Here is a 25,484-nt window from a genome sequence, read left to right as displayed (position 1 = left end):
ATCTAGATAAGTTCATTGAGGGGTCTAGTTTCCAATATGGGGTCACTTGTGGGGGGTTTCTACTGTTTAGGTACATTAGGGGCTCTGCAAACGCAATGTGACGCCTGCAGACCAATCCATCTAAGTCTGCATTCCAAATGATGCTCCTTCCCTTCCGAGCCCTCCCATGCGCCCAAACGGTGGTTCCCCCCCACATATCGGGTATCAGCGTACTCAGGACAAATTGGACAACAACATTTAGGGTCCAATTTCTCCTGCTAACCTTGGAAAAATACAAAACTGGGGGCTAAAATATAATTTTTGTGGAAAAAAAAATATTTTTTATTTGCATGGCTCTGCGTTATAAACTTCTGTGAAGCCCTTGGTGGGTCAAAGTGCTCACCACACATCCAGATAAGTTCCTTAGGGGGTCTACTTTCCAAAATGGTGTCACTTGTGGGGGGTTTCAATGTTTAGGCACATCAGTGGCTCTCCAAACGCAACATGGCGTCCCATCTCAATTCCTGTCAATTTTGCATTGAAAAGTCAAACGGCGCTCCTTCCCTTCCGAGCTCTCCCATGCGCCCAAACAGTGGTTTACTGCCACATATGGGGTATCAGCGTACTCGGGACAAATTGGACAACAACTTTTGAGGTCCAATTTCTTCTCTTACCCTTGGAAAAATAAAAAATTGGGGGCAAAAATATAATTTTTGTGAAAAAATATGATTTTTTATTTTTACGGTTCTGCATTATAAACTTCTGTGAAGCACTTGGTGGGTCAAAGTGCTCACCACACATCCAGATAAGTTCCTTAGGGGGTCTACTTTCCAAAATGGTGTCACTTGTGGGGGGTTTCAATGTTTAGGCACATCAGTGGCTCTCCAAACGCAACATGGCGTCCCATCTCAATTCCTGTCAATTTTGCATTGAAAAGTCAAATAGCGCTCCTTCCCTTCCGAGCTCTCCCATGCGCCCAAACAGTGGTTTACTGCCACATATGGGGTATCAGCGTACTCAGGACAAATTGGACAACAACTTTTTGGGTCCAATTTCTCCTGTTACCCTTGGTAAAATAAAACAAATTGGAGCTGAAGTAAATTTTTTGTGTAAAAAAGTTAAATGTTCATTTTTATTTAAACATTCCAAAAATTCCTATTAAACACCTGAAGGGTTAATAAACTTCTTGAATGTGGTTTTGAGCACCTTGAGGGGTGCAGTTTTTAGAATGGTGTCACACTTGGGCATTTTCTATCATATAGACCCCTCAAAATGACTTCAAATGAGACGTGGTCCCTAAAAAAAAATGGTGTTGTAAAAATGAGAAATTGCTGGTCAACTTTTAACCCTTATAACTCCCTAACAAAAACAAAAATTGGTTCCAAAATTATGCTGATGTAAAGGAGACATGTGGGAAATGTTACTTATTAAGTATTTTGTGTGACATATCTCTGTGATTTAATTGCATAAAAATTCAAAGTTTGAAAATTGCGAAATTTTCTAAATTTTCGCCAAATTTCCGTTTTTTTCACAAATAAACGCAGGTACTATCAAAGAAATTTTACCACTATCATGAAGTACAATATGTCACGAGAAAACAATGTCAGAATCACCAGGATCCGTTGAAGCGTTTCGGAGTTATAACCTCATAAAGGGACAGTGGTCAGAATTGTAAAAATTGGCCTGGTCATTAACGTGCAAACCACCCTTGGGGGTAAAGGGGTTAATATTGGATTAATAATGGATAGGTGTCTTATTGACACCTCTCCATTATTAACCTGGCTTAATGTCACCTTACAATAGCAAGGTGACATTAACCCTTTATTACCCCATATCCCACCGCTACAGGGGAGTGGTAAGAGAGAGGCCAAGTGCCAGGATAGGTGCATCTTACAGATGTGCCTTTTCTGGGGTGGCTGGGGGCAGATGTTTTTAGCCGGGGGGGAGCCAATAACCATGGTCCCTCTCTAGGCTATTAATATCTGCCCTCAGTCACTGGCTTTCCCACTCTGGTGGAGTAAATTGCGTGGGAGCCCACGCCAGTTTTTTCCGTGATTTAACCCTTTATTTTAACAGCTAGAGACCCCAAATTTTGCACACAGACACATCTAACATTACTAGTGAGGAATATCTTAAAAAATAAGGGATATGAAATGGTTTACTGTATGTAAACCATGTGTCATATCCTGTCGGGTTTGGGAAGGAGATAGCAAAAGCCGGCAATTGAATTACCGGCTTTTCTGCTATCTAGCGCTGTATGAAATTTCATATATATATATATATATATATATATATATATATATATATATATATATATATATATATATATATATAATCAAATTTACATCTCCCTATACTATGTGTAGACATTTATTCTATCTATTCTTTTCTAACCTGTCAGTGTGATTTTACTGTACACCGCACTGAATTGCCGGCTTTTCTATAGAACACCGGTGCGTATTTCTCGCAAGTCACACTGATGGTCCGTGTGTAATCCGTTTTTTTATCGCACCCACAGACTTGCATTGGGGATTTTTGGCTGAGATACACTGACAGTCGCAGCATGCTGCGATTTCACTCGGATCCTGAATACGGCTGAGAAAACAACGGATAATAGGAGCTGCCCCATAGATTAACATTGGGCCGAGTGCTATGTGATTTTTTTTATCGCATTGCACTCATCCTTATTACGGTCTAGTGTGACACCGGCCTTAAAAGGTGAGCTGGGCAGGTGACATCACAACTACTGACACGTGCCCGGATGCGTTCGTGATAGGTAGATGCGCCATCACCTGTCCTGCTCATCAGTCCATACGGATGGGTGCACAGCAGGTCTAACGTTTAGTGTCCTAGGTACCTGCCCCCAAGACTACGACTCATAAAGTATTGTCATCAAAAATGTAAAAATAATTGTTTGCTGTTTTTTTGGGGATGTAATGACTTACTTATTTTTTTGCAAAAGTGACAACTTCTCAGAAGCTGATGGTAAGGTTCCTACTATCACATTTAGTTAGCGCATTGTGAGGAGCCAATATATTTCCTGATTCTGCTTTTGCAAAAATGGTCACCACAACAAACCATTCATATACATTTTTATATTTTGTTGGTAATTCCCTTTAACCCCTTCCCAACATGGCTATTTTCCACCTTTTGTGTTTTGTTTTTTTTGCCTCTTCTTCTACCAAGAGAAATTAATTTTAATTTTCTTTTTTTTTTTGTCAAAATAGCCATATGAGAGCTTGTGTTTTTGCAGAACGCAATGTACTTTTGAATGGCACGTTATCAAAAAAGAGGGCACCACCACTAATATGTCAAATAGAGATATGTCTCGAATCTACCTCAACATGAAAAAACATAAACCAAAGCACATAGAACAAGACATGTTGTATTGGAGATCAACGGGACAATAATAAAGTACCAAATATAAATATTTATTAGAAAAAGATAAGCAAGCATAAACATTAAAAACAGTTAAAAAGGCAAGAAAAATACCCACAATGACAGAAGGGAAGAGCATACCCCACAGACTAGGATGTACTTTGGCACCTAAGAAGGCTAAACAAAGGGATCGCCACACAAGGTAGCTTTGTCGGGGGCAAATGTGCCTGCTCACAAAACCTTACATCTTAAATACACTTACATAATAGAGGGATCCAAATCAGCTGCAGGGGAAACAGCGGCCATGAAACCGGAAGTGGCAATGGAGTTGGCCATGCGGCCGGAAATGACGTCGGCATGGAGAAAGTCCATGACAACCAAATTAATATGTATGCGGAATAGCGTAAATTTTGTTCAAAAAGGCTTGCGCATATTGAAGTTATAAATACAAGATCAATTACAGCGCCGGCATTACCAAATATTTATAATACACAGCACCCACAAAACCGGCAGTCCTGCCGGAAATGACGCATTTATAACATGGAACCATGGCAACCCTCATAACAGATATACGGGACGTCAGTAAAGCAGTCAAACATGGTGCAGGTGTTACTTAAAAAAACTCACACACAAGAAAGATGTTCCAATGAGGTTCGGTTTTTTAATACATCAGATCATTTGGGCAAGAAATCCAGGCCGTCCGGTCCGTAGTGACGTCAAATGAAATGATTCTATGACACAAAAGTAATATATGCATATAGTGCCGGCAGGCTGGCCATGTGTAAAAAACATATATAGCTCAAAGCCCCGCACTTGTTAAAATATATACACACATAATCAAAGGTGGGTATTGGTATTCCCAAGTTTCCTTATAATGCACAGGTGCTGGAGCGCTAAATGGTGTAAAGCACAAAGTAACGGCCATCCGGCCGAAGGTGACGTCAGCATAGTGTGGCTCCATAGCAGCCAAAATACACGATCTATAAGGTACCGGTCATTTATGACCGGATACAACGTGATGGTTCCAAGCCTTAGCACACCAAAAACCGCATAATCCGAAGTGGCTGCAGTGGTCCTAATGCGCGGGCTGCGCAACATAAATAAGTAAGGGTCCACTAAAAGGAACCTATCCGGGAAAGTTGGAAAGAGAGGGGGATGGTGGGGAGGGGGGGTTTCAGAACCCGTTATAACCCCGCAGGAATCAATTGACATTTCTACAATAGCCAAATTAATATATAAATTTGGCCGATAAAAGATATCCACCTCCTCTAATGGGTGGCACAAGGCAAAAAAAAAAAAATGTAAATGTAAATAGACTGCCTATCCCCAAGATGCAGGGGTGCACCCTCCCTGCCAAATAGACAATACCCAAAACCAACAATCAAGCCCCAGTCCAATAAAGCCAAATAGCGACTGCATGCAATGCACTTGGCCATGATCAGATGTACTCACAGCACTAGGAAATACAAAAAATAGAATAAGCACAGCCAGTGGACCCTTACTTATTTATGTTGCACAGCCCGTGCATTAGGAACACTGAAGCCACTTCGGATTATGCGGTTTTTGGTGTGCTAAGGCTTGGGACCATCACGTTGTATCCGGTCATAAATGACCGGTACCTTATAGATCGTGTATTTTGGCTGCTAGGGAGCCGTTACTTTGTGCTTTACACCATTTAGCGCTCCAGCACCTGCGCATTATAAGGAAACTTGGGAATACCCACCTTTGATTATGTGTGTATATATTTTAACCTTCGTCCGGCTGAGTAGGTACAATTGTAACTATTCCGTTTTAAAATTGCAATAACTTTTTTTTTCGAAAAGCCGTAGAGGGCTGAAATTTCGTGACATCTCTGCAGTTTTGGTCCAGAATATATTGGCCAAATTTCAATAAAATATATATGAAGGTACAATTGTACCTCTGCAGCCTGTTAACGTTGTAAAATTATGCAGCCTGATGAAGGTTAACAAGTGCGGGGCTTTGAGCTATTGATGTTTTTTACACATGGCCAGCCTGCCGGCACTATATGCATATATTACTTTGGTGTCATAGAATCATTTCATTTGACGTCACTACGGGCCGGACGGCCTGGATTTCTTGCCCAAATGATCTGATGTATTAAAAAACCGAACCTCATTGGAACATCTTTCTTGTGTGTGAGTTTTTTAAGTAACACCTGCACCATGTTTGACTGCTTTACTGTCGTCCCGTATATCTGTTATGTGGGTTGCCATGGTTCCATGTTATACCTGCGTCATTTCCGGCCGGACGGCCGGTTTTGTGGGTACTGTGTATTATAAATATAAATATTTGGTAATGCCGGCGTTGTAATTGATCTTGTATTTATAACTTCAATATGCGCAAGCCTTTTTGAACAAAATTCACGCTATTCCGCACACATATTAATTTGGTTGTCATGGACTTTCTCCATGCCGACGTCATTTCCGGCCGCACGCCTGGGTCTTTGTGCTCACACCACTTAGTGTTCTAGCGCATGCACACTACACTGGGAACAACTCCATTGCCACTTCCGGTTTCGTGGCCGCTGTTTCCCCTGCAGCTGATTTGGATCCCTCTATTATGTAAGTGTATTTAAGATGTAAGGTTTTGTGAGCAGGCACACTTGCCCCTGACGAAGCTACCTTGTGTGGCGATACGCGATGGGCTGCCTAGCCCCACGGACCTCTTGGCACCTTGACTGACAGGACCGACCGGACTTTTTGACTTGAGATACCTCCATTATGCTCGGGGATCCCCATATCTGATTGATACACATGAGTATGGAGCTCCTTTTTCTATGAATGCCTTGGCTGTGATAATTCTGATTAGTATTGTTGCTTCACTATGATCCTTTATGCAGCTTATTGCAGCTTGTTGGGGATAAGCCAATTCAGGGGGGATAAGACTCTCTATTTATTTTAGGTGGGTAATTCTATTGCTCCTATGTCGGTGACTTTCTTATAATGTCTTGAAGATATATGTCATGGTGGCGACCCTCCTGTATTATAACTACTTTGAATAACCAGTTTACAATCATTATTTGATTTATTGTTTTTTGAAGGGTTTTTTTTCCAAACTCCCCCTGTTTAGCCTTCTCAGGTGCCAAAGTACATCCTAGTCTGTGGGGTATGCTCTTCCCGTCTGTCATAGTGGGTATTTTTCTTGCCTTTTTAACTGTTTTTAATGTTTATGCTTATCTTTTTCTAATAAATATTTATATTTGGTACTTTATTATTGTCCCGTTAATCTCCAATACAACATGTCTTGTTCTATGTGCTGTACTTTTGAATGGCGTCATTGATTTTATGTGATGTTCTGAAAGGTGGGAAACCAAATTCCAAGTGCAGTGAAATTGCGAAAAAGTGCAATTACACAATTGTTTTTTGGGTTTTTCATTCACCCTGTTCACTATATGGTAAAAATGACCTGGCAATATGATTATTGAGCTACCAATCACGCATAGCTCACTTTTTGTTATTTAACTGCCAAAAATTCAGAAATTTGTAAATAAAAAAAATATATATATGTAAAAAACTTGGGCTCTCGTGTCATGTAATCTTGGCATTTTAGATTTATTCTTTCTCTCATTACACCATTTACCAAAAGGGTTAATTCATTTTATATTTTGATGATTGAACTTTTACGGATGTAACGATAGCCCAAATGCGTATCACATATGTATGTTTGTTTCTGTATTTTTTTCTTTTTCCGACCTTGCTTGACCGCTTATGTTCTCTTCAAATCCTTCTAGCATTAAGAGCATTGAGTGCTAGGACAGAAGAGTTGGAGGTTTTTCTAAATGGAGATTGAGATATTAAAAGCTCTTCAGAAATGAGATGGAGCCATGGTACTACTGAGATCCTTGGTTTTTAAATATAACTTTTTTTCTCCCCATATTGCTGTATTAACAATTGTTGTAATGTTCTGTATCAAATATGCTGACAGCAAATAACTGGCATCAGGCTTTTCCTTTAATTACAGACATTGATGATGTAAGAAAGTACAAACCTGGCTATCTCGAGGCTACTGTCGAATGGCTGAAAACCTATAAAGTGCCAGATGGAAAGCCAGAAAACCAGTTTGGCTTTAATGGGCAATTTAAAGATCAGGTGAGATCGATTTCTTCTTAGAGGATTGTTCCATGAACAAAAGTATATTTTACTCAACAGATCTCGAAGTAATAATAATTTCCACAATTGGATGTGTTTAAAAAAATGTTCCTGTGCTGAGATAATCTTATAAATCTTATAAATGTGCCCCTGCTGTGCACTGTGTAATGGCTGTGTCTGATCATACAGGAACATGGTCTGATCATACCACAGCTCCTGGGCAGGGAGGAAGCAAAAGAGTATACAGACAGGACAGCATGGGATTGCAGATGATTTTTTGAGTTAAACATTTCGTTGCCTGTTTTTAAACAATATTTTACCTTAAAGAAAGAAAGAATCAGCTGTGATCCCCTGCTGTCCTGTCTGTAATCAGGGGAGGGGTCAAAGTTAGCATACTGCGCTCTAATTGTGTCACAACTGATGCACCCAGTAAACTAAGTTATACATCGCTGGAATCGGGGTCTCTTTCCCTACATTATGCTGCTCTCGGGTAGCAAAAATCTGGTGACCAACTCACTTTCATTTTATTCTGCTGGTTTGTATGATTATGGCAATACAAAATGTTGTGTCAAGGCTGGGTGGAGGGGTTTGGCATGGGTATTGGTCATAGAGTTACAGGGAGGTGTCAATTATGTAAAACAGCCAAAATTTACCATGTATGGATTAGGTTAATGCAAGGGGTTAAGGAAGAGCTTTATATGACAGACGTATTAAAATATGAGCTGAATATGTTGAATTGTTTTCTATTACTGTTTCTATTCTATGAGTGAGATTTATTAATGCCATCTTAAATTTCAACTACAGTAAGTTCACAGTTTTTTTTTTTTTTTGAGGCAGAAAATGCAATGAGCTTTTTACCCCTTTCTGCCAGCTAACGGAATAGTACGTCAGCTGGCAGTATCACCTGCCTTGAGTTGGGCTCCGGAAATGAGCCCACCTCAAAGCCGTGACATGTCAGCTCTTTTCAACAGGTGACATGTGCCCGCAATGGGCGTGAGCGGAATCGCGATCCCCCAGCGCCCATTAACTAGATAAATGCCGCTGTCAAACTCTTGACAGCGGCATTTAACAAGCGCTGCTGGCCGCGCAGCTGGAAGTACGTGCACTGCTGACCCCGTCACGTGATCGGGGGTCATCGGTGGGTTGCCATCACAACCAGAGGTCTCCTAAAGACCTCTATGGTTGTTGATGATGGATTGCTATGAGAGCCACTGTACGCTCATAGCAATGCTGTTATTCAGCTACATAGAGGTGATCTGTGCATCACCTCTATGTAGCAGAGGCGATCGAGTAGTGGATGCTTCAAGCATCCCATGGAGGCTATTGAAGCATTCCAAAATTAGAAAAAAAAATGGAGACGCTACCGGTATTGGAAAATTGCGCAATTTTTATTTTTTTAGCAAACTTTGGAATTTTTTTTTTACCACTTAGATAAAAGAGAACGTAAACATGTTTGGGGTCTGTGAACTCGTAATGACGTGGAAAATCATAATGGCAGGTCAGTGATAGCATTTAGTGAACCTAGCAAAAAAGCCAAACGAAAAACAAGTGTGGGATTGCACTTTTTTTGCAATTTCATTGCACTTGGAATTTTTTCCCATTTTATGTTACACGACATGGTAAAACAAATGGTATTGTTCAAAAGTACATCTCGACCCGCAAAAAATAAGCCCTCATATGACCATATTGACGGAAACATAAAAAAGTTATGGCTCTGGAAAGAAGGGGAGCGAAAAACGAAAAAAGCTCCGGGGGTTAAGCAGGTTTCAATTCATGATAGACTTTTTTAATTTTTGAGGGATTTTTGCAGGGTTGATTTTATATTAATATTAGAAGAGTAATGAAAGCATATTTAAAGATGTATTATTATTTTTATGTTAAATCAAAATTTTGGAGTAAATCAATTTCAAAATATTCCTCAGAAAACACCATGTGAACCTGTTTTGTTTTTTTTAGGTGGTGGTGGTGGGGGGAGGGGGGGTTATTCCCAAGCCAATAAAAAGAAAAAATAATCTCCAGCATGGATCTTCTAAAAAGTCAATTTATTGGAAACACTTTAAAATGCAAACATTTGCAAAAAAGAGATGGGGGTCCCAGGTGGTCAACGCCGACGTGTTTCGACCAAGCCAATAAAAAGACCCCTGAATGGTCATACATTGTTTTTTTTTCTCTTTTTTAACCCCTTCCCGACCCATGACGCCACGTAGGTGTCATGAAAGTCGGTGCCAATCCGACCCATGACGCCTATGTGGCGTCATGGAAAGATCGCGTCCCTGCAGATCGGGTGAAAGGGTTAACTCCCATTTCACCCGATCTGCAGGGACAGGGGGAGTGGTAGTTTAGCCCAGGGGGGGTGGCTTCACTCCCTCGTGGCTACGATCGCTCTGATTGGCTGTTGAAAGTGAAACTGCCAATCAGAGCGATTTGTAATATTTCACCTATTATAACGGGTGAAATATTACAATCCAGCCATGGCCGATGCTGCAATATCATCGGCCATGGCTGGAAATACTAATGTGCCCCCACCCCACCGATCGCCCCCCCAGCCCCCCGATCTGGCCGGTCCTCTGCTCCGGCTCCCCTCCGTCCAGTGCTCCGCTCCCCCCCGTGCTTTTGTCCGCTCCCCCCGTGCTCCAATCACCCCCCCGTGCTCCAATCACCCCCCCCCGCACTCCGATCCACCCCCCACCCCCCGGTGCTCCGTTCCACCCCCCCGTGCTCCATTCCAGCCCCCCCGTGCTCCGTTCCACGCCCCCCGTGTTCCGTTCCACCCCTCCCGCGCTCCGATTTCCCCCCCCCCCCCGTGCTCCGATCCCCCCACCGTGGTCCCCCCCCACCCCATCATACTTACCGATCCAGCCGGGGTCCCGTCCGTCTTCTCCCTGGGCGCCGCCATCTTCCAAAATGGCGGGCGCATGCGCAGTGCGCCCGCCGAATCTGCCGGCCGGCAGATTCGTTCCAAAGTGCATTTTGATCACTGAGATAGATTATATCTCAGTGATCAAAATAAAAAAAATTATAAATGACCCCCCCCCCCTTTGTCACCCCCATAGGTAGGGACAATAAAAAAATAAAGAAATTTTTTTTTCCACTAATGTTAGAATAGGGTTAGGGTTAGGGGTAGGGGTAGGGTTAGGGTTTCGGTATGTGCACACGTATTCTGTTCCTCTGCGGATTTTTCCGCTGCGGATTTGATAAATCCGCAGTGCTAAACCGCTGCGGATTTATGGCGGATTTACCGCGTTTTTTTCTGCGCATTTCACTGCGGTTTTACAACTGCGATTTTCTATTGGAGCAGTTGTAAAACCGCTGCGGAATCCGCACAAAGAAGTGACATGCTGCGGAATGTAAACCGCTGCATTTCCGTGCAGTTTTTCCGCAGCATGTGTACAGCGATTTTTGTTTCCCGTAGGTTTACATTGAACTGTAAACTCATGGGAAACTGCTGCGGATCCGCAGCGTTTTCCGCAGCGTGTGCACATACCTTTAGAATTAGGCTATGTGCACACTGTGCGGATTTGGCTGCGGATTGGCCGCTGCGGATTCGCAGCAGTGCTCCATCAGGTTTACAGTACCATGTAAACATATGAAAAACCAAATCCGCTGTGCCCATGGTGCGGAAAATACCGCGCGGAAACGCTGCGTTGTATTTTCCGCAGCATGTCAATTCTTTGTGCGGATTCCGCAGCGTTTTACACCTGTTCCTCAATAGGAATCCGCAGGTGAAATCCGCACAAAAAACACTGGAAATCCGCGGAAAATCCGCAGGTAAAACGCAGTGCCTTTTACTCGCGGATTTTTCAAAAATGGTGCGGAAATATCTCACACGAATCCGCAACGTGGGCACATAGCCTTAGGGTTAGGGTTGGAATTAGGGTTGTGGTTAGGGTTGTGATTAGGGTTATGGCTACAGTTGGGATTAGGGTTAGAGGTGTGGGGGGGTTAGTGTTGGAGGTAGAATTGAGGGGTTACCACTGTTTAGGCACATCAGGGGTCTCCAAACGCAACATGGCGCCACCATTGATTCCAGCCAATCTCGTATTCAAAAAGTCAAATGGTGCTCCCTCACTTCCGAGCCCCGACGTGTGCCCAAACAGTGGTTTACCCCCACATATGGGGTACCAGCATACTCAGGACAAACTGCGCAACAATTACTGGGGTCCAATTTCTCCTGTTACCCTTGTGAATCTAAAAAAATGCTTGCTAAAACATAATTTTTGAGGAAAGAAAAATGATTTTTTATTTTCACGGCTCTGCGTTGTAAACGTCTGTGAAGCACTTGGGGGTTCAAAGTGCTCACCACATATCTAGATAAGTTCCTTGGGGGGTCTAGTTTCTAAAATGGGGTCACTTGTGGGGGTTTCTACTGTTTAGGCACACCAGGGGCTCTGCAAACGCAACGTGACACCCGCAGACCATTCCATCAAAGTCTGCATTTCAAAAGTCACTACTTCCCTTCTGAGCCCCGACGTGTGCCCAAACAGTGGTTTACCCCCACTCATGGGGTATCAGCGTACTCAGGAGAAACTGGACAACAACTTTTGGGGTCCAATTTCTCCTGTAACCCTTGGGAAAATAAAAAATTCTGGGCTAAATAATTATTTTTGAGGAAAGAAAACGTATTTATTATTTTCACGGCTCTGCATTATACACTTCTATGAAGCACTTGGGGGTTCAAAGTGCTCACCACACATCTAGATAAGTTCCTTTCGGGGTCTAGTTTCCAAAATGGGGTCACTTGTGGGGGGTTTCTACTGTTTAGGCACATCAGGGGCTCTGCAAACGCAACGTGACGCCCGCAGAGCATTCCATCAAAGTCTGCATTTCAAAACGTCACTACTTCAATTCCAAGCCCCGGCATGTGCCCAAACAGTAGTTTACCCCCACATATGGGGTATCACCGTACTCAGGAGAAACTGGACAACAAATATTGGGGTCAAATTTCTCCTGTTACCCTTGGGAAAATTAAAAAATTCTGGGCTAAATAATTATTTTTGAGGAAAGAAAACGTATTTATTATTTTCACGGCTCTGCATTATAAACTTCTATGAAGCGCTTGGGGGTTCAAAGTGCTCACCACACATCTAGATAAGTTCCTTTCGGGGTCTAGTTTCCAAAATGGGGTCACTTGTGAGGGGTTTCTACTGTTAAGCCACATCAGGGGCTCTGCAAACGCAACGTGACGCCCACAGAGCATTCCATCAAAGTCTGCATTTCAAAACGTCACTACTTCACTTCCGAGCCCCGGCATGTGCCCAAACAGTGATTTACCCCCACATATGGGGTATCAGCGTACTCAGGACAAACTGGACAACAACTTTTGGGGTCAAATTTCTCCTGTTACTCTTGGGAAAATAAAAAATTGCAGGCTAAAAGATCATTTTTGAGAAAATAATTTTTTTTTTTTTTTTTCATGGCTCTGCGTTATAAACTTCTGTGAAGCACTTGGGGGTTCAAAGTCCTCACCACACATCTAGATTAGTTCCTTTGGGGGTCTAGTTTCCAAAATTGTGTCATTTCTGGGGGATCTCCAATGTTTAGGCACACAGGGGCTCTCCAAACGTGACATGGTGTCCGCTAATGATTGGAGCTAATTTTCCATTTAAAAAGCCAAATGGCGTGCCATCCCTTCCGAGCCCTGCCGTGCGCCCAAACAGTGGTTTACCCTCACATATGGGGTATCAGCGTACTCGGGACAAACTGGACAACAATATTTGGGGTCCAATTTCTCCTATTATCCTTGGCAAAATAGGAAATTCCAGGCTAAAAAATCATTTTTGAGGAAAGAAAAATTATTTTTTATTTTCATGGCTCTGCGTTATAAACTTCTGTGAAGCACCTGGGGGTTTAAAGTGCTCAATATGCATCTAGATAAGTTCCTTGGGGGGTCTAGTTTCCAAAATGGGGTCACTTGTGGGGGAGCTCCAATGTTTAGGCACACAGGGGCTCTCCAAACCCGACATGGTGTCCGCTAACAATTGGAGCTAATTTTCCATTCAAAAAGTCAAATGGCGCGCCTTCCCTTCCGAGCCCTGCCGAGTGCCCAAACAGTGGTTTACCCCCACATATGAGGTATCGACGTACTCGGGAGAAATTGCCCAACAAATTTTTTGATCCATTTTATCCTACTGCCCATGTGAAAATGAAAAAATTGAGGCGAAAATAATTTTTTTGTGAAAAAAAAAAAGTACTTTTTCATTTTTACAGATCAATTTGTGAAGCACCTGAGGGTTTAAAGTGCTCAGTATGCATCTAGATAAGTTCCTTGGGGGGTCTAGTTTCCAAAATGGGGTCACTTGTGGGGGAGCGCCAATGTTTAGGCACACAGGAGCTATCCAAACGCGACATGGTGTCCGCTAACGATGGAAATAATTTTTCATTCAAAAAGTCAAATGGCGCTCCTTCCCTTCCGAGCCTTACCATGTGCCCAAACAGTGGTTTACCCCCACATGTGAGGTATTGGTGTACTCAGGAGAAATTGCCCAACACATTTTAGGATCCATTTTATCCTGTTGCCCATGTGAAAATGAAAAAATTGAGGCTAAAAGAATTTTTTTGTGAAAAAAAAGTACTTTTTCATTTTTACGGATCAATTTGTGAAGCACCTGGGGGTTCAAAGTGCTCACTATGCATCTAGATAAGTTCCTTGGGGCGTCTAGTTTCCAAAATGGGGTCACTTCTGGGGGAGCTCCAATTTTTAGGCACACGGGGGCTCTCCAAACGTGACATGGTGTCCGCTAAAGAGTGGAGCCAATTTTTGATTCAAAAAGTCAAATGGCGCTCCTTCCCTTCCAAGCCCTGCCGTGCGCCCAAACAGTGGTTTACCCCCACATATGAGGTATCAGCGTACTCAGCGTGGACAACAACTTTCGTGGTTCAGTTTCTCCTTTTACCATTGGGAAAATAAAAAAATTGTTGCTAAAAGATAATTTTTGTGACTAAAAAGTTAAATGTTCATTTTTTCCTTCCATGTTGCTTCTGCTGCTGTGAAGCACCTGAAGGGTTAATAAACTTCTTGAATGTGGTTTTGAGTACCTTGAGGGGTGCAGTTTTTAGAATGGTGTCACTTTTGGGTATTTTCAGCCATATAGACCCCTCAAACTGACTTCAAATGTGAGGTGGTCCCTAAAAAAAATGGTTTTGTAAATTTCGTTGTAAAAATGACAAATCGCTGGTGAAATTTTAACCCTTATAACTTCCTAACAAAAAAAAATTTTGTTTCCAAAATTGTGCTGATGTAAAGTATACATGTGGGAAATGTTATTTATTAACTATTTTGTGTCACATATCTCTCTGGTTTAACAGAATAAAAATTAAAAATGTGAAAATTGCGAAATTTTCAAAATTTTCGCCAAATTTCCGTTTTTATCACAAATAAACGCAGAATTTATTGACCTAAATTTACCACTAACATGAAGCCCAATATGTCACGAAAAAACAATCTCAGAACCGCTAGGATCCGTTGAAGCGTTCCTGAGTTATTACCTCATAAAGGGACACTGGTCAGAATTGCAAAAAACGGCAAGGTCATTAAGGTCAAAATAGGCTGGGTCATGAAGGGGTTAATAAAGCATTCCCCGTTTACCTTTCATATCCGCAAACACTGATCAAAATAGGACCTGATCTGCGTCTCGCTCGTATCCACGTATTTCATGGATTTGTGAATAGATCCACTCTTTGGGTCTACGGGTTGTACGAGAAAAAATTGGACGCTGTAAGCAATCTTGACCCGTATGTGTGAATGCAGGATAATACCTTATAACACTAGACCAGATGAGCAGAATCTGTGGCCAATTCATCTTCTTCTAGACTGTTTTCGTTATACAACCTCTTGACCAGCTTACCTTACCAATATTTAGCCACAAAATGATGGATGCCATTAATGTGACTTATTTTCCAAACCTTGTTGGCCGTTCTTTTTACTGTCTAATAAAATACATAAGTCTAAAAAACAACATAACAAATCTGTCATGTATGCTTCTTTTTGGTACAAATTAAGCCAGAATTTTGGCTCCTTGAGCTCCGTGTATCTTGGCCGATAGGACACATTAGGGTAACTTGTGTTTCCTTACACTTGACTGTTATTTTTAGAGTTTTGCAGTTGGAATTATCAAAGAAACCCATGAACATTGGCTAAATATGGTTCATAAGAAGTCAGAGTGTGGTGATATAGTGTGGTAAGACTCATGTTATGTGTTTTCTGCTGGACCTTTTGCTTAATTATCTAATTTTCTGTACAGTCCTAGTGTCTTTTCTGTGTTTTTGGAGTAAATGTTCATCTGAAGAACAGGATGGGGGATAAATAATTTCGGAGGGACTGACTCGTGTGACCTCATCCGATGACTGAGCCAGGATCGCTATACACTACTCCTTTATTAATGTAGGGGACTTTGGGACCCCTATTCTGGGATTTGTTTGGGTCCCAGCATTTTAAAAACCCTATAATGATCCATTCATCAATTATCCTGTAGCTTAATACAATAACGGGTTAACCTGATTAAGGTCTGCAGTCTTTCTTTGCCATCAGTTTGCCTACAGTACCAAAGACATACTGATAGGGGATTTAGATTGTGAGCCCCATCGGGGACAGTGATGATAATGTCTGCACACTGGAAAGCACTGCGGAATATGTTAACGCTATATAAAAATAAAGATTATTATTATTCAGTTCACTGATCTATTAAAAACACTATAAAATCATTTTTTTTAATTCTAAACTGTATTTTTTTTTTTTTTTTTTTGCACAGTAAAAACATTCTGATTAAGGACAGCCCATTCTGCTGCAGTGCGGAAGAAGTTGCTGCTATGGTTAAATTCGTAAGTCCGTCCTCTTGTTTCTAGTCGTATCGGATTGCTTTTTAAAGGGACACTATCACCTGAATTTGGAGGGAACAATCTTCAGCCATAGAGGCGGGGTTTTTGGGTTTTTGATTCACCCTTTCCTTACCTGCTGGCTGCAATATTGGATTGAAGTTCATTCTCTGTCCTCCATAGTACACGCCTGCGCAAGGCAAGATTGCGCCCACCCTTAATTTATGTTTTGAAATTGCATTTGATCTTTAACTTCAGGAGAGATGAGAGACGTGGCTGCATAGAGAGCGTATGAGAACAGAGTGAGATCGAGCAGCATGCACTGTATTGTATTACATGTAAGCTCTAATAAAAACAAAAAAGGTAGACCGTTTTTAATAAAATAAAAATTGCAATAGTACATGCAGTAATAAAAAAAAAGCGATTTACAAACCTTTAAGTAAAGTTGCTGAACTTAAGCTGATATTGACAAGCCATAATGAGAATTTTTTTTTCTGTCTTCTTGGAGGCGCCATTGCTGGGGAGTCCAAGCCCGATGTCCACTGAAGGTCAGTGTTTTACATTGGTCAAAATGCATGGAAACTATCTAATAGACATTTCCTTTGTCTATAGCATCTAAATAACAGAGCAGTTTTAATATTTTTTATAGTGCTCTTTAAAAAAAAAAGTAATATACTTGGTTAGTTCACCAAAGCAATTCCTTTTTTTTAATTAGGCAAGATCAGTCTTTACATTTGATAACAAGAAATTATTATTCAGAAATGTACAGTTCTACTTTTACAGTTTAGGTTTCTTAATGCTATTAAAATATTATTGAAACTGGGAATCACTTCTGAGGGTACTGATTTGCATCCGTTTTGCACCTGTCTGGGTCCCTTAGTATTTGGTACCATCACCCTTAATCCTCTAGTATTAGGTAACGGACCTGCCTGATGAGATTCTAAAATGGCCTATTAGTAGGTATTAGGGGTATTTCCATCTCCAAGATCCTATCCCAATATGTAGTAGGTGTAGTAATATTAGCAAATACTTCCAATTAGAAATGTAGTATTTCGCTATGTCTCATTCCCCATGTGCAGGGCATTGCAGTATCTTGGGTAACCATGGTTGCGACCACTAACAACTAACTGTCTTTATATGAGTGGTCATCACCATGGATACTTAGGCTACTGGAATACCCTGCACATGGGCAAAGGAACATAGTGAAAAGGGCGAACTATTTGGAGGTATTTGTTAATATTATTATTACGCCTATTACATGTTGAGATAGGATCTTGGAGAGGGGCATACCCCTTTAGTGTTCTAGTGAGACATATCAAGGTCTATACTTGGCATTTTATTTTTACATCAGTGGAGAAATCAGCAAGAAATAATCATTGCCGTCGTGACTTTTGAAACTTTGTTTTGGTAGAATTTCTTATAATGTCATTCCACCCCCTTCCCCAGAATAAACGTCACTGGATCGGACGGTCTTACTAATGTCTGACTTTTTTTGTTTTGCAGTTGACCTATGGCATTTTGTAAAAAAGCAAGCCATATAATTCCTAGCTACGCTTAAGCATATTGTCAAGAACCTTGGACGATTTATCTCTGTATATATTCTTTTTATTACATTCTGGATTCTGATGACTGTGTAAATAAACACATTTTCTTTTGTTAAAGTTCTTTAGTTGATTCCTTTTTGATCTTTTGAATTTTGCAATTTTGAATATTTTACATTTATTTTGTAAATGATAAAGCTGCATATGCAGAAAATAAATACTAAGTGCAACTGTCATTATCAACTTTTAGGTGTGGTTTAGCCGGCTGTATTGGGGGGGTCAGCTGCTTCTGTAAAGTGCTGGCATAGCTAGCTCTGTGTGCAGCTCCACTTGCCAGACAGGTTACAGAGTTGCCTTTAAGTTGCATATCTGTTAAATGGACCAGAGTCTCCATTTTTACATATACATGTTAGATCATATTAGAGGAGAGAGAGATGATTTTTACACCGGATCCCACTCTTTTTTTTTTTTTTTTTTCTTCACATAATTGAGGACTGGAGAAACCAGCCCTGATAGTGTTCTCCAGGGTCTCCGCTACCCCCAGAGATTTTCCGACTATGGGAGCTGCTATTACCTTATTCCTAATCGTCGTTTTAAAACGACAGTGAGGGAATAAGGCCTACAGCAGTTTTTATGCGTATTGGTGGTCACTAAGGGGTTAACTGAGGCACATCAGTCCCCATCCAATGAAATTTTCATTCTTTCCTATAACTCATAGGAGCATATTAATCAAGCATTTAAGCTAGTCTTGTGCTGTAAAACTGCTTGAATTGTAGCAAAATGTAGGTATTGTTACACCAGTCTCAGTACGTTTTATTCACTTTGGAGCCAAATTAATCCTTTACGTCAAAAATGTGTCATAATGGAAAGAGATTGAGGTCGTGTAATCCTGTTGTACCTTATTAGACAGTTCAGTCTATAGTTGTCATACTATGATGACCTGGTAACCTCATGCCCCAACTCGTGTTACATTTTTAAAGGTTTTGTCCACTACGTCATAAGCTCAATTCAGTGCACTGTTCAGTGGCCATTGCAGAGAGCTGCCGTTCTCGGCATGTAATCGGCACCGCTCCATACACTATGTAATCTGCTCTGTACGCTGTTTAAATCCATCCGCCACTGCAGGTAATAACTTTGTGGGCTAGATAGATCCCCAACAATCTGCCAGGCGTATCCTACCCTAAGAATAGGCAATCAATATCAAAGTAGTGAACAACCCCTTTAATCCTTTAATGCACTTGTACTGTGTGAGGGGGAGATGCACTATGGAACAGAGCCTGGAGCAGCGTGGGGAACAAGGAGGGGTGTGAGTATTGTGTGTGTTTGTGTGTCTGCACTATGCTGTGTTGGGGGGAGCTGCACTGTACTGTGCGTGGGGGGAGCTGTATTGTACTGTGTGAGGGGGAGATGCACTATACTGTGTGTGTGTGGGGGGGAGATGCACTATACTGTGTGTGTGTGTGGGGGGAGCTGCAAGTTATTTAAATGTTTGAATAAATATAGTTGGCTAATTTGAGAAGATAGTGGCACACCACTGATGAAAAAATGAAAAAAAACTCTATTCAGGCATAGCAAGCCATATTAAAAACATGAAAACTTACGCGTTTCAGGTGCATACTAAGGGTGCTGTATGCACCTGAAACGTGTAAGGCTTTTTATGTTTTTAATATGGCTTGAATAAAGTTTTTAAAAAAAATTTTTCATCAGTGGTGTGCCGCTATTTTCTCAATTTTTCCTGTTTGGCTGTGCTCACTAGCCTTGCGAGCACCCACCTGCTTTCTGATTTGGCTCTACCCATTTGGTGTTGCATGTGGATCCTGTTGAAGCTTCCAGACCTCCTTTTCCTGCATAGTTGGCTAATGTTTAAGTTAATAATTTTAAACGGCCCCCGAACGCTAATATAAAATTCCAAATGGCCCTTGGTGGAAAAAAGTTCCCCACCCCTGCTTTAATGTCATTCACATTTTATGCTGTATTCCTATGTTTTAAGTTTTGTGAGTATTCGAAGTCTTTGTACCTGGCTGTGATATACCACAAATAACTAGGCCAATTCATCAAAGCTTCAGTGTCAGAAAACTAACGTTAAATGCTTTGAATAATTGCTAACTTTTTGCGCTGTCTGGACTTCTTCAAAAGTTTTGCAGCTTTTGATTTTTTATGTCAGTTTAAAGCTGCTCCACTAAAATGAGCAGATCCTTAACCCAGAAGTGTAACTTCCAGTTTCTGGAAAGGTGCACACCACTAAGGTGCACCGAATTAAGTGGCGTGCTTCTGTTAATGAATTTGGCTAATCACATTTGTATGAGCCCTTCATTAAGACTGTTGTGCGCAATGCCAGTCTTTGTGAATCGGCCCCATACACTCCTCAACATTGAAATTGCAACACTAGGAAGGAAAATTTGTGGAATCACAGGATCGATGGGCATGTTAATGATATATAAATAATAAAAAAATGGAAGCAAAATCTCCAAACGTCTGGATTTATTCAGTAACAAGCTCCACATGCATAAAATATCGCAATTCTACGGTTTGGCATACTATCAGTGAGGCTATTGATTGTTGTCTGAGAAATTTTCTGCCACTCTGAATGGACTTAGGAATGCATTTGGCCACTGGCAGCTCCCTTCGCATTTGCCCACCAATGATGTCCAATGTTAAAGGGACTTTGTCAACACAGAATGACTGGTCAAACCAAATACAGGCAAAACATTTACACTAACGAGCAAAAGGGTAACAATGTTTTAATGTTTTGAACTTTTCACTTTCAGGCTCCATATATCATCATCCACTACTGTTTCAAATGTGAAACTACCATCATTTTATAGACAATCATCTTGGCTATCTTAGGCTGGTTTCACATTTGCGTTTTTTTGGGTGCGTTTTTGCGGTAAAAAACGCATGCAAACGCTGCGTTTTTTTGACGCATGCGTTTTTGCATGTGGTGTAAAAAACGCGGCGTTTTACCGCGTTTACATGCGTTTTTTCATGCGTTTGTGTTTTTTAAACGCATGCTGAGAAATGTGTGACAGCTGCCAATCATTAAAAAAAAGTAAAAAACCCACTATAAACAGAAATAGTTAGGGGTAGGGGTAGGGTTAGGGGTAGGGATCATAACCCTAACCCTAAAGAGATCCTAACCCTACCCCTAACCCTACCCCTAACCTTAAGGGATCCTAACCCTAACCCTACCCCTAACCCTACCCCTAACCCTAAGGGATCCTAACCCTACCCCTAACCCTACCCCTAACCATAAAGGGGTTAGGGTTAGGGGTAGGGTTAGGATCCCTTAGGGTTAGGGGCAGGGTTAGGGGTAGGGTTAGGATCCCGTAGGGTTAGGGGTAGGGTTAGGATCCCTTAGGGTTAGGGGTAGGGTTAGGATCCCTTTATCACCTTTACGTTGGGTGGTGGCATATTAGTGTGTTTTCAGTGTTTTTAATAAAAAAACGCATGCGTTTTTTAACGCAAAAAACGCATGCACCAAAAAACGCATACATCCCCATTGACTCCAATGCATTTTTTGACACAAGAAAACGCATGCGTTTTTTTTTTGTCCAAAAAACGCTTCTAAAAATACTACAAGTAGCATTTTAGAAAAAAAACGCATGCAGTAAAAAAACGCATGCGTTGCAAAACGCGACCAAACGCATACACAAAAAAACGCATGCGTTTTCAATGTTAAATATAGGAAAAAAAACGCATGCTTTTTTTGAAAAAAAAAACGCAGCAGACAAAAACGCAAGTGTGAAACCAGCCTTATACATAAATTTGGTTTGCAACTATTTTGCAGATTATTAGTTATGCGTATTGTTGTCAAGTCACTACATTGTTACTGTTTTGCTCCTAAAAAAAAAAAAGTCCATTTTAATTTGTATTTTGTATAGCCACCTTTTGGCTTTCAGAAAGAACATACCAGGGTGAAGTGTCACTGGATGCGCTGCTGATAATAGAATTCCACGAATATTTTCCTTAGACACTTTATTTTAACAGGTTTACAAAGTCAACGCATTTCGAGATCAATGCAGGACCTCTTCATCAGGACAAAAACCTATTTTTTTTATCCTGATGAAGAGGTCCTGCTTTGACCTCGAAATGTGTTTCCTTTGTTTGCCTTACTATCTTTGGCTTTCAACACTGCCTGAATTTTTCTGGGCATTCTCTCAATCCGATTCAAGTCTGTCTCGACTGAAATCTGACAATTGGTCTCTTGTACACGTTACCAAAGTTGGTGCATACTGGTCGACTCACTTTAGATACAGGTGCTTCTCACAAAATTAGAATATCATTAAAAAGTTAATTTATTTAAATTTTTCGATGCAAAAAGTGAAACTCATATAGTCATTATAAACAGAGTGATCTATTTTAAGTGTTTATTTCTGTCACTGTTGATGATTATGGTTTACAGCCAATGAAAACCAAAAAGTCATTATCTCAGTAAGTTAGAATAATTAACAGAAAACACATGCAAAAGCTTGCTAAGCATTTAAAAAGGTCCATTAGTCTTAGACAGTAGGCTCCACAATCATGGAGAAGACTGCTGACTTGACAGATGTCCAGAAGGCAGTCATTGACACACTCCACAAGGAGGGTAAGCCACCAAAGGTCATTGCTAAAAAGCTCGCTGTTTACAGAGTGCTGTATCCAAGCATATTAATGGGAAGTTGAGTGGAAGAAAAAAGTGTGTAGAATAAGATGCACAAGCAACCGGGATAACTGCAGCCTTGAAATGATTAAGAAAATACCATTCAAAAATTTGGGGGAGATTCACAGGGAGTGGACTGCTGCTGGAGTCATTACTTTGAGAACCACAACACACAGACTTATCAAGTACAGTATATGGGCTGCAAGTGTCACATTCCTTGTGTCAAGCCACTCATGAAAAATAGACAATGCCAGAAGCTTCTTACCTGGGCCAAGGAGAAAAAGAACTGGATTGTTGCTCTGTGGTCCAAGGTGTTGTTTTCAGATGAAAGTAAATTTTTCATTTCATTTGGAAATCAAGGTCCCAGAGTCTGGAGGAAGAGTGGAGAGGCAACAATACAAGCTGTTTGAGGTCTAGTGTGAAGTTTCCACAATCAATGATGGTTTGGGGATCCATCTGCTGGTGTAGGTTTACCATCCATCTGTTGGTGTAAGTTCACTGTGTTTTATCAAGACCAAAGTCAGCACATCCATCTACCAGGAAATTTTAGTGGAACTTCATGCTTCCATCTGTCCACAAAATTTTTGGAGATGGAAATTTCATTCTCCAGCAGGACTTGACACCTGTCCACACTGCCAAAAGTACCAATATCTGGTTTAAAAACAACAGTATCACTGTTGGCTAGCAAACTCGACTGACCTTAACCCCATAGAGAATCTATGGAGTATTGTCAAGAGGAAGAAGAGACACCAGGATGAACAATGCAGAAGAGCTGAAGGCTGTGCAGTGATGAGGCAGTGACCCAGGAAAGTTCAAAAGTAAGTGTAGTTTAATGTTCCGTGTACTTACAAACAAAACAACAAACGGTATTCTGATCACAGCTGGGATACAAGAAAGTCCGTATGAGTCCGGTTGCCAAGGGTGACTGCACCACCATATCACGCTGCGGGGTGCCAGGAGTTCGCTCTGTTGGCTCTGTGTTAACTTACACAGGCTGAGCTTTTGCAGAGCCGTCTGCTCTGCAAGTTGCAAACTCAAAATCTGACACCCCCCACTCTTTGGTGCATGGCTTTTACAAAGTACCTGTGGCCATAGGCCACTTGTAAGAACTGGCCGGGAGGAAGTGGACCACCCCACTACCTTCCAGTAGTCCGTTTAAAAAATAAAAGCCCATGGTGGGTTTTCTTAAATCTGCCTTGAGAAAATAGGTTGCCCAAGACCATCTCTTACTTTTATTTTGCACTGCAATCACAGCTATGCCTAGGACTGCAATGCACTCCCATGGCCTCAATACGCTTATGTGCGCATCCTGGGAAATACATAGTGACCCTCGCATATAACACCGGTCGCTGCCTCACAGCTGCTATCAAACCAACCTGGGCTTCAATAACACCTCAGTAATGCCACAGGCTGATCGCCTCCATGCCACACCACATTGAAGCAAAAAGAGCTCTGACCAAGTATTGAATGCATTTACTGAACATACATTTCAGTTAGCAAACATTTCGGATTTCAAAATAATTTTTCAAGCTGGTGTAATAAAGTATTCTAATTTACTGAGATAATGACTTTTGGGTTTTCATTGGCTGTAAGCGATAACTTTAACAGAAATAAACACTTGAAATAGATTGCTCTGTTTGTAATGACTCTATATAATACAACCCCTGGCAAAAATTATGGAATCACCAGTCTTGGAGGATGTTCATTCAGTTGTTTAATTTTGGAGAAAAAAAGCAGATCAAAGACATGGCACACAACTAAAGTCATTTCAAATGGCAACTTTCTGGCTTTAAGAAACACTAATAGAAATCAAGAACAGAAAATGTTTAGTCAGTAATGGTTACTTTTTATAACCAAGCATAGGGGAAAAATTATGGAATCACTCAATTCTGAGGAAACAATTATGGAATCACCCTGAAAATTTTCATACCCAAAAATAACACCTGCATCAAATTAGATCTGCTTGTTAGTGTGCATCTAAAAAGGAGTAATCACACCTTGGAGAGCTGTTGCACCAAGTGGACTGACATGAATCATGGCTCCAACACAAGAGATGTCAATTGAAACAAGGGAGAGGATTATCAAACTCTTAAAAGAGGGTAAATCATCACGCAATGTTGCAAAAGATGTTGATTGTTCACAGTCAGCTGTGTCTAAAATCTGGACTAAATACAAACAACATGGGAAAGTTGTTAAAGACAAACATACTGATAGACCAAGGAAGACATCAAAGCGTCAAGACCGGAAACTTAAAGCAATATGTATCCAAAACACGAAATGCACAACAAAACAAATAGGAATGAATGAGTGGAAACTTGTTGTGAATTCCGTTCTTGGTTGTAAGTAGTATTTTTCTGAGTTCTGCTCTTGGGCTCCTCCTGTGGTCTTTAGTGGTATGGCTGCTTCTTGGATTTAGCTTCTCAGCTGTTTCCTTTGATTGTCTTTTGGGCTTGGCTATATTAGTCTGGCCTTAGCCCTCAATCAATGCCAGTTGTCAATTGTCTCTGCCTGGAGTCAGTGCTCTTTGGATTTTCCTGACACTCTGACCAAGTTCTGCAAAGCTAAGTCCTTCCGTGTCCTTTGCAGTTCACTTATTGTGGACTTGTTGTTTTGTACTGTCTTGTTTTTTGCTCATTTGTCCAGTTTATCAGTATGGATCTTTTCAGCTAACTGGAAGCTCTGGGCAGCAGAGTTTGCCCTCCACACCTTTAGTTAGGTGTGGAGATTTTTGCATTTCTCTGCGGTGGACTTTTTCTAGTTTTTTCTACTGACCGCACATAGCTCTTTCCTGTACTTTCCTTTTTAGCTAGAAGTGGCCTCCTGTGCTCAATCTTGTTTCATACTACGTATGTCATTTCTTTCTCCTCTCACAGTCATTACATGTGGGGGGCTGTCTTTCCTTTGGGGATTTTCTCTGAGGTAAGATAGTTTTCCTGCTTCTGTCTGTAGGGGTAGTTAGCTCTTAGGCTGTGACGAGTTGCCTAGGGAGCGTTACGAGCAATCCACGGCTGCTTCTAGTTGTGTGTT

General features: G+C 41.2%; 1 protein-coding gene across 1 annotated transcript in view; it reads left to right on the top strand.

Annotated features, from left to right (window-relative positions):
• The window catches only part of PPA2 (inorganic pyrophosphatase 2), a 45,699-nt gene extending 27,761 nt beyond the window's left edge, over window positions 1-17,938 (top strand). The window contains exons 8-12 of the mRNA XM_069743703.1: window positions 7,339-7,466; window positions 15,558-15,643; window positions 16,214-16,283; window positions 16,786-16,825; window positions 17,781-17,938. Coding sequence (XP_069599804.1) covers window positions 7,339-7,466; window positions 15,558-15,643; window positions 16,214-16,283; window positions 16,786-16,825; window positions 17,781-17,818 — 362 coding nt within the window. The 3' untranslated portion in view covers window positions 17,819-17,938. The remainder of the gene's footprint in view (window positions 1-7,338; window positions 7,467-15,557; window positions 15,644-16,213; window positions 16,284-16,785; window positions 16,826-17,780) is intronic.
• Window positions 17,939-25,484: the final 7,546 nt, after the last annotated feature.

This window comes from Ranitomeya imitator, chromosome 1 (genome assembly GCF_032444005.1).
Source record: "Ranitomeya imitator isolate aRanImi1 chromosome 1, aRanImi1.pri, whole genome shotgun sequence".
NCBI classification, from domain to species: Eukaryota; Metazoa; Chordata; class Amphibia; order Anura; family Dendrobatidae; genus Ranitomeya; species Ranitomeya imitator.
Note: the sequence above shows the minus strand (reverse complement) of the source record. Positions and strands in the feature narration are given on the sequence as shown.